The 16543-nt window shown below is 39.7% G+C and overlaps 1 protein-coding gene across 2 annotated transcripts in view; it reads left to right on the forward strand.

The window, feature by feature from the left end:
• endos (alpha-endosulfine) overlaps positions 1-16543 on the forward strand; it is a 201502-nt gene that overhangs the window by 110767 nt on the left and 74192 nt on the right. For both annotated transcript variants that reach the window (XM_067140303.2, XM_067140302.2), the window contains exon 3: positions 9413-9529. In XM_067140303.2, coding sequence (XP_066996404.1) covers positions 9413-9529 — 117 coding nt within the window. The remainder of the gene's footprint in view (positions 1-9412; positions 9530-16543) is intronic.

Consider the following 16543-nt stretch of genomic DNA (forward strand, 5'->3'; position numbering starts at 1 on the left):
CTCATCGGAGGTGTTCCATTCTAATATCGTATTAATGAGCCACAGGTAGAATAGTTAACAGAATAAACTTAAAACTTCAAAACACATAAGTGAAATAAGTAGTGCAGTATTTGTGGACTGGGACTGAGAGGAAGAAGCAACATTGAATAGAACAAAAGTTTTTGCAAGAAGTGAGGTCACTTTGTGTAAATAATGTATATCTATATATATAAAATAAGAGTTTTGTCTGTACATTGCGCAGAATTTAAAAAGGATGGTATTTCCATATTGGCATGTCCACAGTAACAAGGAAATGCACTTTTTAATTTTCCGTAATGTGTCTGTATGTATGTACACACATCACTAGAAAACGGCTGAAGAGAACTGAATGAAAATCGGTATGCAAAGTCGTGGAATATGTCGCTACAATCTAGGCCATAAATAATTTTATTCACGCTGATAGGATTGGTAGCTTAGGGGAAGGCCTAAATTTAATTTTCAAATATTTGTTATTAGTGGTCCTATCTTAATGAAAATTGGTATGAAAAGTCGGAGAATGAGTCACTATAATCCAGGCTATAGATAATTTTATTCACGTTGAGTGAAATGGTAGTTTATTGGAAGGCCGAAATTTAATTCTCAAATATTTGTTATTAGTGGTCCTATCTTAATGAAAATTGGTATGCAAAGTCGGAGAATGGGACACTACAATCTAGGCTGTAAATTATTTTATTCACACCGAGTGAAGTGGTAGTTCAGGGGAAAGGCCTAAAATTTAATTCTGAAATATTTGTTATTAGTGGTCCTGTCGATAAATACTACATAACTAAAGCTATATAGTATTAAATTTCCAATCATTCATGTCTTATACATTTTACCGTACCGACTATGATAACAGAGATATTCATTAATTTGGATTTTTGTTGCTTAAGTCTATATCAGCGCTGAGTCACGAGCAAATGGGTGAACAGAATTTAATGAAAATCGGTAGGTAAGGTTGGGGAATAAGGAACTACAATCTACGCTGTAAATAATTTGGTAAGACGCCCTAATATCACAGAGTCGAAAGAAAATTGAATGTGAAGGCCTACAATATAGAAAGCTCAAAAAATTGATCAACAATAACATGACATTGACCATTGTTTGTTGTGATATGCTTTGTCTCTTCTGTTGCCACTCATTTGCGATAGATGGGATTACTGTTTCGTACCGAGTATTTTTTTTTAAATTTGCTTTACGTCACACCGACACAGATAGGTCTTATGGCGACAATGGGATAGGAACGACTTTGGAGTGGGAAAGAAGCGGCCGTGGCCTTGATTAAGGTTTAGCCCCTGCATTTGCCTGGTGTGAAAATTGGAAACCACGGAAATCCATTTTCAGGACTGCCGACAGTGGGGTTCGAATCCACTATTTCCCGGATGCAGGCTCACAGCTGCGCGCCCCTAACCGCACGGCCTACTCACCCGGTCGTACCATGTATAACAGCCTGCCTGAATATTGGCGGGAAGTAACTGGGGAGTTAAATAACTTTCTTCTTTAGCATGCCATTCCTGTGGTTCATAAATTTTCTGATACTGCTGGTACGTAACACACTGGTGCATCATAGCATTCGAGCTATTCAATCCCTACTCTGTGCACTGATTGGAATGAGCAGTATGCTCACATACATAAACAACGGCAGAGGAGTATTCACGGCTGTCTGCGGCCTGGTCATTCCTGCACTGTGAGAAAATGTGCGGTTTTTCATTTGATCGAGTATTTTATATGATAACATTTCTTTTAATCGCTACATTCCTGCTGACATTTATTGTAATGACCTATGTTGACTTCAGTTAGTAAACCACAAAGACAGTCTTTCTGAGAATCCCGTAGCGAAGCACGGGTACATCAGCTAGTATATTTATATATCTTATGCATTTCTCAAATAATCCTTAAAAAGGCATTGGGTTCTTCCATTTGTTTCAATTTTTGAACAATGAGTTTTTGTAATCTACCACGTGATTTTATGGCTGATGAAGTCTCAAATAGAGATGAAACGTGTCCCTAATATTTAATGTTTTTTAATGTGTATTGATTGATTTTTATGCATAACTATAACCGCACAGTCAACTCACTCAGTAGATGATGTATTCAGCTGACTAACGAGAATTACTGGACGTGCTTTAACCTTCATCTATTGCCTTCTGAGGGTAGGTTTTTCCGAAGAGATTCGTGAGTTATTCCTGTGTCGAGATTGTGGCATGCCAGAACCTAAATAAAATGCTTCTAAAATCCGTCATACAGAGTTCTCACAAACTGATTCAGATTCCTTGTCAATACACCACACTGTAAGATTAACAAGCAGGAAAATGAGGTTGAACATACCTGTTCTTGTATATGAAATTTAATACCTTAATGTAGCAGAAATTAAAAAAACAGAACATTAATATACTGGAACTTGGTGACATTCAAACATTGGGCATCATTAAAACTAGCAATGTAGATAGTATATTTATAAGTAAATGTTGCGAACGACGAAACAACATATCGGCCGCACATAACAAAGTTCAATTCCATAGGCGCACAAATACAATTTTGAAACAAATCAAATGGAGGACCAGACTGCCCCAAACGAGCAGACACAAACACATCAGTCACAAGGTGATTCAAACATTTATTACACATGAATAAAACACTGCATATTTACACATTATGTACAACAAATTCGGAGGTACACCAAAACACGTGTACTGCTGCCCGTCACCATGTTCAGTGTCTTTGTATAAAACAAAAACGCAGCAGCACATTGCCAACTGTTACAAAATGAAATGCGGCAGACCCTTTGAGGGATCTCAACACTCAAAATCAAAGTCAAGTGTTCATGTTCATCACAGACAAATTAATGAAAAAGTAAACTCAGATACAACATATACAAATATACAACTATACAACATCCTTGGGCAGTGGACACAATTTCACTATGGCATGGCGCAAAAGACCAGTTTTAGTCTTTACACTGACCACACGAGTAATATTGTCACAACCAGGATGGAGCTCCTGGATTATACCCGTTTTCCAAACCAGAGGAGGAAGGTTATCCTCCCTTAGAAGCACTAAATCTCCCACAGTTGGAGTCCACTTTCCTACAGAAGACCATTTGCGTCTTTGTTGAAGTGATTGTATGTATTCTTTTGACCACCTCTGCCAAAAATCGTGATACAGCTGTTGCACCAAGTTCCATTTAGTTAGACAGGAGCGGGAGCTGTTGGATATGTCTGGAGAGGGGATAGAGGTCAATCGTCTCCCTACTAGAAAATGTCCAGGTGTCAAATAGCATTGATCATTGGGGTCGTCAGTCATTGAACAGAGAGGTCTCGAGTTCAACACAGACTCAATTTGATATAAAAGAGTACTCAGCTCTTCAAAATTAAGAATGCATTTTCCTAGGGTCCGCTTTAAAAGTGATTTTGTGGACTTTATTCCAGCTTCCCAAAGTCCACCGAAATGAGGACTGGAGGGTAGAATAAACTTCCAATTCACATTCAAATTAGATGAATATTCCTCTATTTCAGTAGAGCTATCCTTAATAAATCTTAATAACTCATTATTGGCTCCAACAAAATTTGTGCCATTATCACTCAAGATGAGATTTGGAAATCCTCTACGCGCCGTGAATCTTCTAAATGCGGCGAGGAAGTCCTGAGTCGTTAGACTCTTCACCGTTTCAAGATGTATTGCCTTAGTGACAAGACAAACAAAGAGAGCAATGTACGCTTTAAACTTCATCTTACTCCTCGCGTTATCACCTTTAATGATGATTGGGCCACCATAATCAAGACCAACCTTAACAAAGGGTAATGATGGCTCAACTCTATACGAGGGTAACTGACCCATTATGTGAGTGGTGAGTGGAGGTTTGCTCTTGAAGCACTTGTAACATGAATGGATCACACCACGAACAACTGTCTTCCCACGTGGAATCCAAAATCTGTTACGCAAGGAAAACAATACAGCCTGAGGGCCGGAATGCAATAGCATCTCATGTTCATGTTTAACAATCAATTTAGTAACAAAGTGTTTCGGAGGAAGAATGATGGGGTGTTTTTCATTGTATTCCAACTGAGAATTCATGAGTCGACCACCGACTCTCAACAACTCGTAATCATCGAGGAATGGATTCAAAGTTTTCAATGAGCTCGAAGAGGCAACTACATTATTAGACCTCAAGTCATGAAGTTCCTTTCCATACTCACTAGCTTGCATTAGACTTATTATTTTCATTTCACTAATCCTCAATTCTTCAGCGGTGAGTGGACCAATGACACGAGCATCCTTAGTGGAGCGAACATTGGTAATAAATCTCAGAACATAGCTATAAACTCGCTTAAGTTTGAGAAAAGACGAAAACTTCTCTAACTCAGGTGGGTGCATATTAACTAGGAAGACTCTCAAAGAGGGTTTCGATTCTGCATTCACAGCAGATGGTGAATTACTGGCAACAAAATCAGGGTACACCGGGAATAATTCGTGCAACCAGGATGGACCATGCCACCATACATCAAGAGAAAACATTTGTGAGGGTGAAACACCTCGAGACAAGTGGTCAGCTGGATTGCTGTGGGTAGGTACGTGTCTCCAATCTGAGACTGAAGTGAGGGATTGAATTTCAGCAACTCTATTAGCGATAAAGGTTTTCCAACAATTGGCGGGTTTCTGTAACCAACACAGAACTATCGTGCTGTCAGTCCAGCAGTATGTGGAGAAAGGAATGTGCAATTTCAGCGATTCAGTGACCTTACTCATTAGGCGAGAAAGCAACAGAGCAGCACAAAGTTCTAAACGGGCAATAGATTGCTGTTTTAATGGAGCAACTCTCGATTTAGAAGTCAACAGGATCACTGATACCTCATCATTATCAGATACTGTCCTAACATACACACAAGCACCATAGGCAGCTTCTGAAGCGTCAGAAAAGCCATGGATTTCAATAACCTTGTTCTTAGCAAAAGGCATTACATTTCTTTGCACTCTGAGGTCATTAAGCAAGGGGAGCTCACTGTAGATAGCATTCCAGATTTCAATAATTTCAGATGAAGGTTCTAACACAAAATCCCAATCAATTTTCAACTGCCAAAGAGACTGCAGGATAAGTTTGCACTTAACTACGGCACATCCTAACAATCCAAGGGGATCAAATATGGAAGCAATGATAGTGAGAATGCTTCTCTTAGTGACTTCCTTAGGTGTTTTCTTCAAGTTTATTTGAAACTGAAACTCATCACATTTAGGATGCCACACGATACCTAATGTTTTAATAGCTTCATCCTTAGTGAGGTTACAAGGTGACAACATTTCTCTATCTTCTACAGGGACATTGGCAAGAGCTTCTGGACAATTTGACGTCCATTTTCTAAGATGAAAATGTGCACTATCAAGCACAGAAGAAATTTCTGATTGAAGCTCCTTAGCTTCTTCAACTGAACTAGTACCTGTCAGCAGGTTGTCAACATAAAAACAAGAGCGAATGATATCTGATGCAGTGGGGTGAGATTCCTTGTGTTCATCAGCAAGTTGAACTAGACATCTCGTAGCAAGAAAAGGGGCGGAACTTGTACCGTATGTGACAGTAGTAAGACGGTAGTCCTTGATTTCTTCATCAGTAGACTCACGCCACACAATTTTCTGAAGATTTCTGTGGTCAGGATGAATTACCACACATCTATACATCTTAGCAATGTCAGCCGTAAGAGCAACAAAATAGGTTCTGAACCTTAAAACAATGGACAGCAAGTCAGGCTGAATAGTAGGACCTACCATTAACATAGAATTCAATGCTATCCCATTTGATGATTCACAACTTCCATCAAAAACAACTCTCAACTTGGTTGTAGTGCTAGAATCCTTGAGCACACAATGATGGGGCAAGTAAAAGCTTACAGAGTTAGAGGTCTCTGGAGGAGCAATTCCCATGTGACCCATTTCACTGTATTCACGCATGAAATCTACATACTTCCTTTTCAAGTCTGGAAGCTTAGCAAATTTATTTTCCATCTGTTTGAGCCTTCTAACTGCATTATGCTTAGACTCAGCCACAGGTGGCACTTCCGCACGAATAGGAAGTTTGACAACAAACCTACCAGAATCATCTCTTTGAACACTATTCACAAAGTGTTCTTCACAAGCCCTTTCTTCAGGAGTAAGAACTGGTTGATGAAGTTCTTCAAGCTCCCAGAACCTTTGGAGTTTTGTGTCAATAGAATCAAGTTTCACAAGATTGGCACGACGAGCCTTGGCATTATTCTTAATGCACGATTCAGGGAAAGTGCCTGAGAGCACCCAATCAAATTCGGTATCTAATAAGGCGGGATAACCCTTCTTATGCAAAATGTTAGAAGACACAATTTCATAGTAGACATCAGCACCTAGCAAAATATCAATAGTAGAGGGCTGATTAAATGTCCTATCACTCAAAATAATATCATCAGGAATAACCCAATTGGAACAATCAATTTCCTGCGCAGGGAGTGGACTTGTGATTGTGTTCACGACTGCACAGTTCAACTTCAATGTATAATCTGATACATTTGAGAACAAAACAAGGTTACATGTGGAACTTACAGGAGACACATTCGAATTGCCTATACCAACAATAGGTAGACGACAAGACCTAGTACGGATACCAAGCTTCTTGACAAGATCGGAAGTCACAAAGGATAATTGACTCGCAGAGTCTAACAAAGCTTTAACTAGTATAATCTCTCCTGAGCTATTTTTTATTCCTACACACGCTGTGCTCAGCAAAACATTAGAACCTAGTCCTGAAACAACCTTCATGGCAGTGGGTGAAACAATTGCAGAACTTGTAGCATTCATATGATTGTTATTATTGGGACTTGCTTGTTCCTTGTGAACCAATAAGTTGTGGGGCCCATTACACTGGGGGCACTTGTTTTGCTTACACTGTTTAGAAACATGAGAAGCAGAAAAACAAAGATAACAAAGTTTATTTTCCCTCACAAACTTGCGACGATGATCAATGTTTGCTTGTTTGAACTTTCTACAATCAGAAATGCTGTGATTATCAAGTTTACAAAACCTACAATTTAAGGAAGTGCTATTGTTGGCAATGTGAAGGGCTTTTAGGTTGGATTTTAAGTCTCGTTTTTGCTCAATAACAGGTTTCTTGCATTCTGTTAACTCTAATGTTTGACATTTTCTTTCCAAGAAATCAATTAAATTATTTAGTGTGGGAATATCAGTAGAGGAAAATTTGTTTTCCCATTCACTTCTATGGTTGGACTTGATCTTACTTAGAATCAATTCCTATAGCAAAATTTCATGTAGTGGAACCTGACCCTCTAAATTGTCAACAGCACTAAGATTAGATTTTACTTGGTTTATCAATTTGCGATATTCAACGGAAGATCCACTAGTACAATTATGGAGATTGAGCAAATGTTTTACATGCTGTGAAACAATCAAGCGTTTATTGTACCTTTCATCAACTAAATTCCAAGCAACAGTGAAATTATCAGCACATATGGATAGGTTATCTAACAAATCCCTAGGTTCGCCTTGAAGAGACGACAATAGGTAGTGTAGTCTTTGCACATTGTCAATGCGGGTACTGTTAATAACTAAGCTTTGAAAGGTGTTCCTGAAACTCAAATATTTTGTCAAATCTCCTTTAAAAACAGGCAATTCAATGGGAGGGAGCTTCAAGCTACAGCTAGATCGAGTAGAGTTATCAGAGACAATGGATGTGTTACTAGGACTCCTGGGTCTTTCAAATGAACAAAGCAATTCTTGAATCCTACCAACTATTGTATCATACCTGTTTTCAAATTCATCATGCTCTCTGAAGTGAGTTTCGCTAGATTTTGAGTCTAATTCACATTGTAAATACTCCCTAACTGCACTGAATTCCTTCCAAATTTCTGGCAACCTATTCTGTTTGGAGATCAGTTCGTAGTGGTTGATATTATCTTGCTTTAAGTAATTTTCAAGGTGAGTTAATGACCTTTTAAGTAGACCACGTTTTTGAACAGCCTTTGCTTCGGATTCAAACACCATGATGAATACCAGTAGTTCAGGTAATCAATTATTGACAAGATAATAATAGAAATCAATCTTACAACTATGGTGACTATACAAACAATAAGCTCTATATTCAGTGCACTGCATTCATTTTGCATTGTTGAAATGAGTGACAGTCTTTGAATGGAACCAACAATGTAGGTAGATGAACAAAAGCATGAAATAACGTATAATAAACCACGTACGTTCTAAAATATGCAAAATACACAAAGCGGCCCAACAAATTATTAGCACGAAATCGTATAATGCCCATGAGAAGTCAAGACAAATCTGTTATTCTATACACGGAAAGTGCTAGCAGTGGGGTTAGGATATCAGGCAGGATGTCTACCCTAGTCAAGATAGGAACAATAAAGACAAATGGAACAGACTTACAGTACATGGCGGTGCTGTATCATTAATCATCACTACCACTGGAAACACTCCTTGGCTGGAATCGCATGCCCAAAGTGACTGGAAAGTCCAAAGGATGACGTCTGCGATGTAATGTTCACTGGAGTCCAAATTCCAAGTAGCATTTAACATCTCGAACATCAGGGTATCAGATAAAGGCTGGCGTAAACAGCTCACAAGAACAAATGCAATAGCACGTGGTAACTTCCACAGATTGTTAACGTGCGATATCAAGGCAGTTCCAAAACAATGTAGACTTCGTTGAAATCTCAATATGACGAATTCAAACATTCGTAGTAATTGGCCTTAAGCACGACATCCTGGTGCTTTTATACAATAACTGTTCACGATGCTTTTCGTGCCAAGCTCGTTGCTATGTTCAAACGGCGATTGCGGGCAGCAATTCATGACGATAACAATTTTTAGGTGACTAGCACAATGTTCAAAGTTCACAATGATTCTCATCGCGGCCCGGAAGGACCAAAATTTTATGTTGCGAACGACGAAACAACATATCGGCCGCACATAACAAAGTTCAGTTCCATAGGCGCACAAATACAATTTTGAAACAAATCAAATGGAGGACCAGACTGCCCCAAACGAGCAGACACAAACACATCACTCACAAGGTGATTCAAACATTTATTACACATGAATAAAACACTGCATATTTACACATTATGTACAACAAATTCGGAGGTACACCAAAACACGTGTACTGCTGCCGGTCGCCATGTTCAGTGTCTTTGTATAAAACAAAAACGCAGCAGCACATTGCCAACTGTTACAAAATGAAATGCGGCAGACGAGTACCAACACAAAAGCCGCAACAGTAAATATTCTGCTATTGCTAGGCTTTATTGGTTTTTAATTCCACAGTTATCTGTTCTGCAAGCAGTGGTCTTTCTTTGTAAAATAATAGTTAACAAAATGTTGTTTGTTTTTGTTTTGTATTTTCCAGATTCCTACTACTGAAATTGAGAAGATGGAAGAAGCTAAACTTAAAGCAAAGTTTCCCATGGTTGGTCGGCCAATGAGTGGTCATTCAGTGTTTCTCCAGAAGAGACTAGCAAACAGGGTAAGATCACATTGACAGATGTTTGACATTGACTTCGACCAGCAACCTTGAATTAATTGCAGGTCTGGAATGCCAGGCCAATTCACAGCATTTGACAGGATCCCATGATTTATTAGCAATATTTTGGCCTGAAAGTTTCTCCATGTGTTAATAAAGTATGAAGTTACTACACATATTGAATTAAATATATTTAAAAAATCAAAATGATTTGTTGACATGACCCATTAGGCAAGGGTTAGGCAAGGCTGTAATCTTTCACCTTTGCTGTTCTTAGTTTACATGGATTATCTGCTGAATGGTATAAAATGGCAGGGAAGGATTCAGTTAGGTAGAAATGTAGTAAGCAGTCTGGCCTATGCTGACGACTTGGTCTTAATGGCAGATTGTGCCGAAAGTCTGCAGTCTAATATCTTGGAACTTGAAAATAGGTGCAATGAGTATGGTATGAAAATTAGCCTCTCGAAGACTAAATTGATGTCAGTAGGTAAGAAATTCAACAGAATTGAATGTCAGATTGATGATACAAATCTAGAACAGGTCGATAATTTCAAGTATTTAGGTTGTGTGTTCTCCCAGGATGGTAATATAGTGAGATTGAATCAAGGTGTCGTAAAGCTAATGCATTGAGCTCACAGTTGTGATCAACAGTATTCTGTAAGAAGGAAGTCAGTTCCCAGACTAAACTATCTTTACATCGGTCTGTTATCAGACCAACTTTGCTTTACGGGAGCGAAAGCTGGGTGGACTCAGGATATCTTATTCGTAAGTTAGAAGTAACAGACATGAAAGTAGCAAGAATGATTGCTGGTACAAACAGGTCGGAACAATGGCAGGAGGGTACTCGGAATGAGGAGATAAAGGCTCATTTAGGAATGAACTTGATGGATGAAGCTGTACGCAGAAACCGGCTTCGGTGGTGGGGTCATGTGAGGCGAATGGGGGAGGATAGGTTACCTAGGAGAATAATAGCCTCTGCTATGGAGGGTAAGAGAAGTAGAGGTAGACCAAGACGACGATGGTTATACTCTGTTTCTAACGATTTAAAGATAAGAGGTATAGAACTAAATGAAGCCACAACACTAGTTGCAAATCGGGGATTGTGGCGACGTTTAGTAAATTCACAGAGGCTTGCAGACTGAACGCTGAAAGGCATAACAGTCTATAATGATAATGTATGTATGTATGTATGTATGTATGTATGTATGTACCCATTACAGACTGTAAATTTCATTTTTCATATTGATGTGTGAACTCGTACAATAATAATATATGTATTTATTGTCCCTCCTCTTCATCTCTTAGAATGAAGTATTAAGTTTACTCAGACATGTTTCTTGCTTGTTGCTTGTTGTTTTAAGGGGCCTAACATTGAAGGTCAATCATCTCCACTGACCTATATTAATTAACACATTATTAGCCCTTAAATACTCGCGTGATAAAGAGGTACATAAACACTTGCGTCGGGTCTTTTTGACACACAGTTGCAGATGGAAAAGTATAGGTGTATGCATAACATGAAGTCCTGATCCTTGGCTGAATGAGGCGTAATTGCCTTAGGTTCAAAGGGCTCTGGGTTCAATCCTTGGCCGGGCTGAGGATGTTAACTTTGTATGGTTGATTCCTCTCGATCGGGGACTGGATATTTGTGTCGGTCTTAATATACACACTACACACCACAGAACATTGTATATTATAACGTCGTATGGTCTTCGGAGAGGCCTGCACAGGTATTTAGATTTGACACCCATGGGTGACCTGCCACTTGTGAGAGTGAGACAATACATGCGATGAAATGTAATGTTGAAAGGGGGGCGCAAATGCCCAGTCCCGAGCTGAAGGAAGTAACCAGTGAAGAATAAAATCTCTGACCCAGCCAAGAATCGAACACAAGAACTCTTGGACTAAAAATCGGTATGCTAACCAGCTTAACCATGGAGCTGCACCATAACAGAACATTCACGCATAACATAAGAAATTTGTTTAGCCGCTCACTAAATTTATAGTCATTTCTACGTATATCTTCTTGCAGAACACACACACACTCGCGTCGGGTCAAATTTCATAAGCATAGCAGATGTGCAAGAAATTTTCAGCAATGACCCGTACTGCACTACGACAAATAACTCAACAGCAGATGAAATTACATAGTGCTAGCAATAATTTATATTAGGTACTATATATCATAGAAAATTGATAAAAAGAGAATTCACTCGGGTCTCTGACCAGACGCGAGTAATTAAGGATTAGATTATTGACATGAAGTAGGAAGTGAAAAAAAAGAGAAATCAAATTAAATTCACTTATGTCCAAGGGGAATACCGTGCAGATTTGAACATACGCACAACTCTCAATGTGTTTGGAGATATTCAAGCCATGAAATCCTTTTCCATAGTTACGTCATTGCAGGATCTTTCCTGCTCTAAACTACTAAACACCATACTCAACGTACAGTATTTGAAACTATCTATATTCATCTTGAGCAAGGAAACTATCCCAGTGAGAATCCCAATGACATTTCAGAAAAAAACAAAATATGTTCTGAGCAGCTAGATAATAATTTGGCTTTGGCACGTAATACTAAAGCCCCCCCCTCCCACCTCTCTCTCTCTCTCTCTCTCTCTCTCTCTCTCTCTCTCTCTCTCTCTGAGCAGAGCCAACTTGACGGGGCCAGCGAGGAGTATGTAACTATGTACAGTATTTATGTGCCCAATTTGATATCGTTCAACTTTTAGTGTACTCGGTGTTCTCCCTAGGACTTTTTTAAAGGGCGCTCCGCCCGGCTGTTTCTACAGACTGCCTGGCTAACATAACCTAGATATGTGCTAGTTACATAATATGAACACATATTTGAGTCATTGGTTGTTTCGTATTAAAATATAAATACTGTGAAACTGTTTATTTAAATAATAAACATTCATTATTGTCAGCATAATTACATTTGAGTTTAAGTATTTTGCTTGGCTATCATGTAGCGTTGTGCGTGATCAGCTCTTGGATCAGCTTGGATTCACATGCGAGTACTCGGCGCGATTCCGTACGATGTCACAAACCCGCACGGCTCTCCACAGCACCGGAGTGGCAACCCCGATGATAAGCGATTACAAACGAGCAGTAGAACACTAGAAGTTCAAAATTCTCCATTAATACTTGAATTAATAACGATTATAACAAATTCCATGCAATACAAATGGAAGAAATACACCGTATAATATTGGCCAGGATCATTAGAGACCATTATAAGAACAGGATATTAGTAATGTTCTAAAACACAACATTCTAACTACATTGTCAATGTAGAAATATATTTATGAAACAACTGGAGAGGATTCTGTTGCAGCAGCATTGTTAAGTCATGCATCCCAATGTGATGCTTGGAACCTGCATCCTCCCAGTCAACTTGGTGAGGTCAGTAACGGTGTTAAACTACTAACAATAATGTTGTCTTTACGTCCCACTAACTATTTTGAATGGTTTTCGGAGACGCCTACGTGCTGGAGTTCTTTTACGCGCCAGTTAATCTACCGAAGGTGACATATTTGAGCACCTTCAGATACTACCGGAGTGAGTCAGGATCAAACCTGCAAGTTGGGGTCAGAAGGCCAGCTCCTCAACTGTCTGAGCCACTCAGCCGGGCAACAATATCACTAGCAACTACAGAGAAATTACTGATGTTCAGCCCTTCAGTAATTAATTTCATGAAGTGGTAAGGCAAATACCACACTAATCTTAAATGAGATTATCGTAAATTAAGATTTAAGAGAGTTTGGGGTTGTATTCACTATTTTATTCTTCATTTGAAATATATGTACTTCGCATATATTGAACCATACCATTGTCTTGTTATTAAGAGCTATTTTAAACACACTTCCTTCGTTATATCACAATTTCATTCCTGCTAGTTTGGTTGTTACAAGTAATGTTAATTTTACTACTCTATGAAGCCATTTCATCCCTGCCTTCCCACTATACTTCACCATTTCAGGTCTAATTTCATCTATTCCTGCTGCCTTATGACAATGGAGTTTATTTACCATCCTTTCCACTTCCTTAACCATAATTTTACCAACATCATTTTTCCTGTTTGCAACACCACCAGGATGATTTCCTTTAACATTGAGAAGATGTTCAAAATATTCCCTCAACCTCTCCAGTGATTCTCTGGGATCTATTATGTGTTCACCTGAATTACTCAAAACACTGTTCATTTCTTTTTTCCCTCCCTTCCTAAGATTCTTTATTACTGTCCACAAAGGTTTCCCTGCTGCTTAACCTAGCCTTTCCAGGTTGTTACCAAAATCTTCCCACAGCTTCTTTTTGGATTCAACAACTATTTGTTTCGCTCTGTTTCTTTCATCTACGTACAAATCCCTGTCTGCCTCTGCCCTTGTTTGGAGCCATTTCTGATAAGCCTTCTTTTTACGTTTACAAGCTGCTCTCACTTCATCATTCCACCAATATGTTTGCCTTTTCCCATCTTTACACACGGTTGTTCCTAGGCATTCCCTTGCTGTTTCTACTACAGCATCCCTGTATGCCACCCATTCACTTTCTATATCCTGAACCTGCTTACTGTCCACTGTTTGAAACTTCTCACTAATCATATCCATGTACTTCTGTCTAATTTCCTCGTCCTGGAGATTTTCTACCCTTATTCGTTTGCAGACAGATTTCACTTTCTCTACCCTAGGCCTAGAGATACTTAGTTCAATACAGATCAGATAGTGGTCTGTATCATCGAAAAATCCGTGGAAAACTCGTACATTCCTAACAGATTTCCTGAATTCGAAGTCTGTTACGATATAGCCTATTATGGATCTGGTACCCCTAGCCTCCCATGTGTAGCTGTGAATAGCCTTATGCTTGAAGAATGTATTCGTAACAGCTAAACCCATACTAGCACAGAAGTCCAGCAAATGCTTCCCATTCCCATTAGCTTCCATATCTTCCCCACATTTACCAATCACCCTTTCGTATCCTTCAGTTCTATTCCCAACTCTTGCATTGAAATCGCCCATTAGCACTATTCTATCCTTGCTGTTGACCCTGACCACGATGTCACTCAATGCTTCATAAAACATGTCCACTTCATCCTCATCTGCACCCTCACATGGTGAATACACGGACACAATTCTAGTCCTAATTCCTCCAACTGACAAATCTACCCACATCATTCGCTCATTTACATGCCTAACAGAAACTATGTTGCGTGCAATGGTATTCCTGACTCTGCCCTTCCCTTTCCAACACTCGTCAAGTACACTTTATAATCTCCTATCTCTTCCTCGTTATCTCTCCTTACCCGAATATCACTTACTCCTAGCACATCCAGATGCATCCTCTTTGCTGACTCAGCCAGTTCTACTTTCTTTCTTCCATAAGCCCCATTAATATCGATAGCTCCCCATCGAATTCCATTTCGTTCGCCAAGTTGTTTCCAAGGAGTCCCTCGCCTGTCAAATGGGAGTGGGACTCCGTTACTCCCATAGGTCCGAGGCTTGCTTAAAATGTTCTGAGCTCGGTAGATTCATGAAGCAGGATGCTGCCCTACTTGCACATAGTCCAAGTGAGGATCTCTCCTCTAACGGGTTATGGACCACCGGTGAATTGTATAGTCCTAGTCGCCTGAGCACAAGGATGGCCATGACTCAGAACATGTCCGAGATGCCCACTACCATTCCATAGCAATTGGTATCCCGACTCTCAGGACCACTTACTACGCCACTCAGCCGTTGCCCATGGTTCACGAACTAGGACGTGACTACAGTAACCCACAAAAACTAGACAATATTTCCAGCCGTTCAATTTTTTATTTTATTTTATTTTATTTTTATTTTTTATTTTGCACGTTAGTTATTTTAATTTCATGTTCATTTTTTCTGTCAAGAATCTCTAAGGAGTGCAAGTGTAGAAACTGTGGGTGTAGCAAGGCATTGAGGGGTATGAGGGAGGAGTTAAAGAGTTTGAGGGAGATAATTAGGATTCTCACAGAAGACAGGAAGGAAGATAGAGCTCCCTCAAACAATGTACTGGTTACAGTAGGTGTAAAAGAGGGAGAGGAAGGAAAGGGGGAAATCGTAGAAGACAGGTGGTCTAATGTTTTAAGCGGAAGGAGATTGCAGGCTAAGGGCTCTATTCAGGATCAGAATTCAGGACGTGTGTCTGTGAGAAGTAGGTTCGAGTCACTGCAAGTAGAACAGAGGGAAGATGAGGAACAGGGAAATGTTGCTGAGATGTGTGGAAGTAGGAGGAAGGTAAAAGGAATGAAAGGGAAATCTAGAGTAGAGGATAGGAAAAGACAGGTGAAACAGGGTCATGGAAAGGGGAAAAGGGAGGAGGAAGTAGCTTCTGCAGCTATCAGTAAAGATAGGGCTGACCAGGAGGTGAGGGGATGAAATGAAGTGGGTAGGGTTGAGGCTGTGGTCATGGGGGTTCCATCCTTAGACATGTGGGGAAAGAGTGTGGACGAAAGGGATCCAGGGTAGAGTGTTACACAGGAATTAGGTTGTGGCAGATGTTGAGGAAAGTAGAAAAGGAGGAGGGGAAGGAGTAGCTGGTAGTGTTTCACGTAAGGCAAGCTGGTATAAGAACCAACATAGTTGCGGATGTGTAGGATCTGGTAAATACAGCACGGGTGAAGTTTCTGGAAGCGGAGATTATCAGTGGAATGCTGTGTAGGAGGGATACTGACTGGAGGGTGATTGGGGATTTAAATGAGACTATGGAGTGGGTATGCGAGAAACTGGGAGTGAACTTTCTAAATCCTAATGGGTGGGTAGGAGATAGGGATCTGCGCTCAGATGGCCTTCACTTGAACCGCAGTGGTACGTATAAGTTAGGAAATTTGTTTGGAAGGGTAATAGGGAGGTACATTCGGGGATACAAGATGGCCTATGGAGCGGTGATTAGGGAACAGGAACTGGAAATCAAGTAGGGATGACATAAAAATGTTAGTGTTGAACTGTAGAAGTATTTTAAAGAAAGGAATAGAATTAAGTAATTTAATAGATGTATATT

Source organism: Anabrus simplex, chromosome 2 (assembly GCF_040414725.1).
Source record: "Anabrus simplex isolate iqAnaSimp1 chromosome 2, ASM4041472v1, whole genome shotgun sequence".
NCBI lineage: Eukaryota > Metazoa > Arthropoda > Insecta > Orthoptera > Tettigoniidae > Anabrus > Anabrus simplex.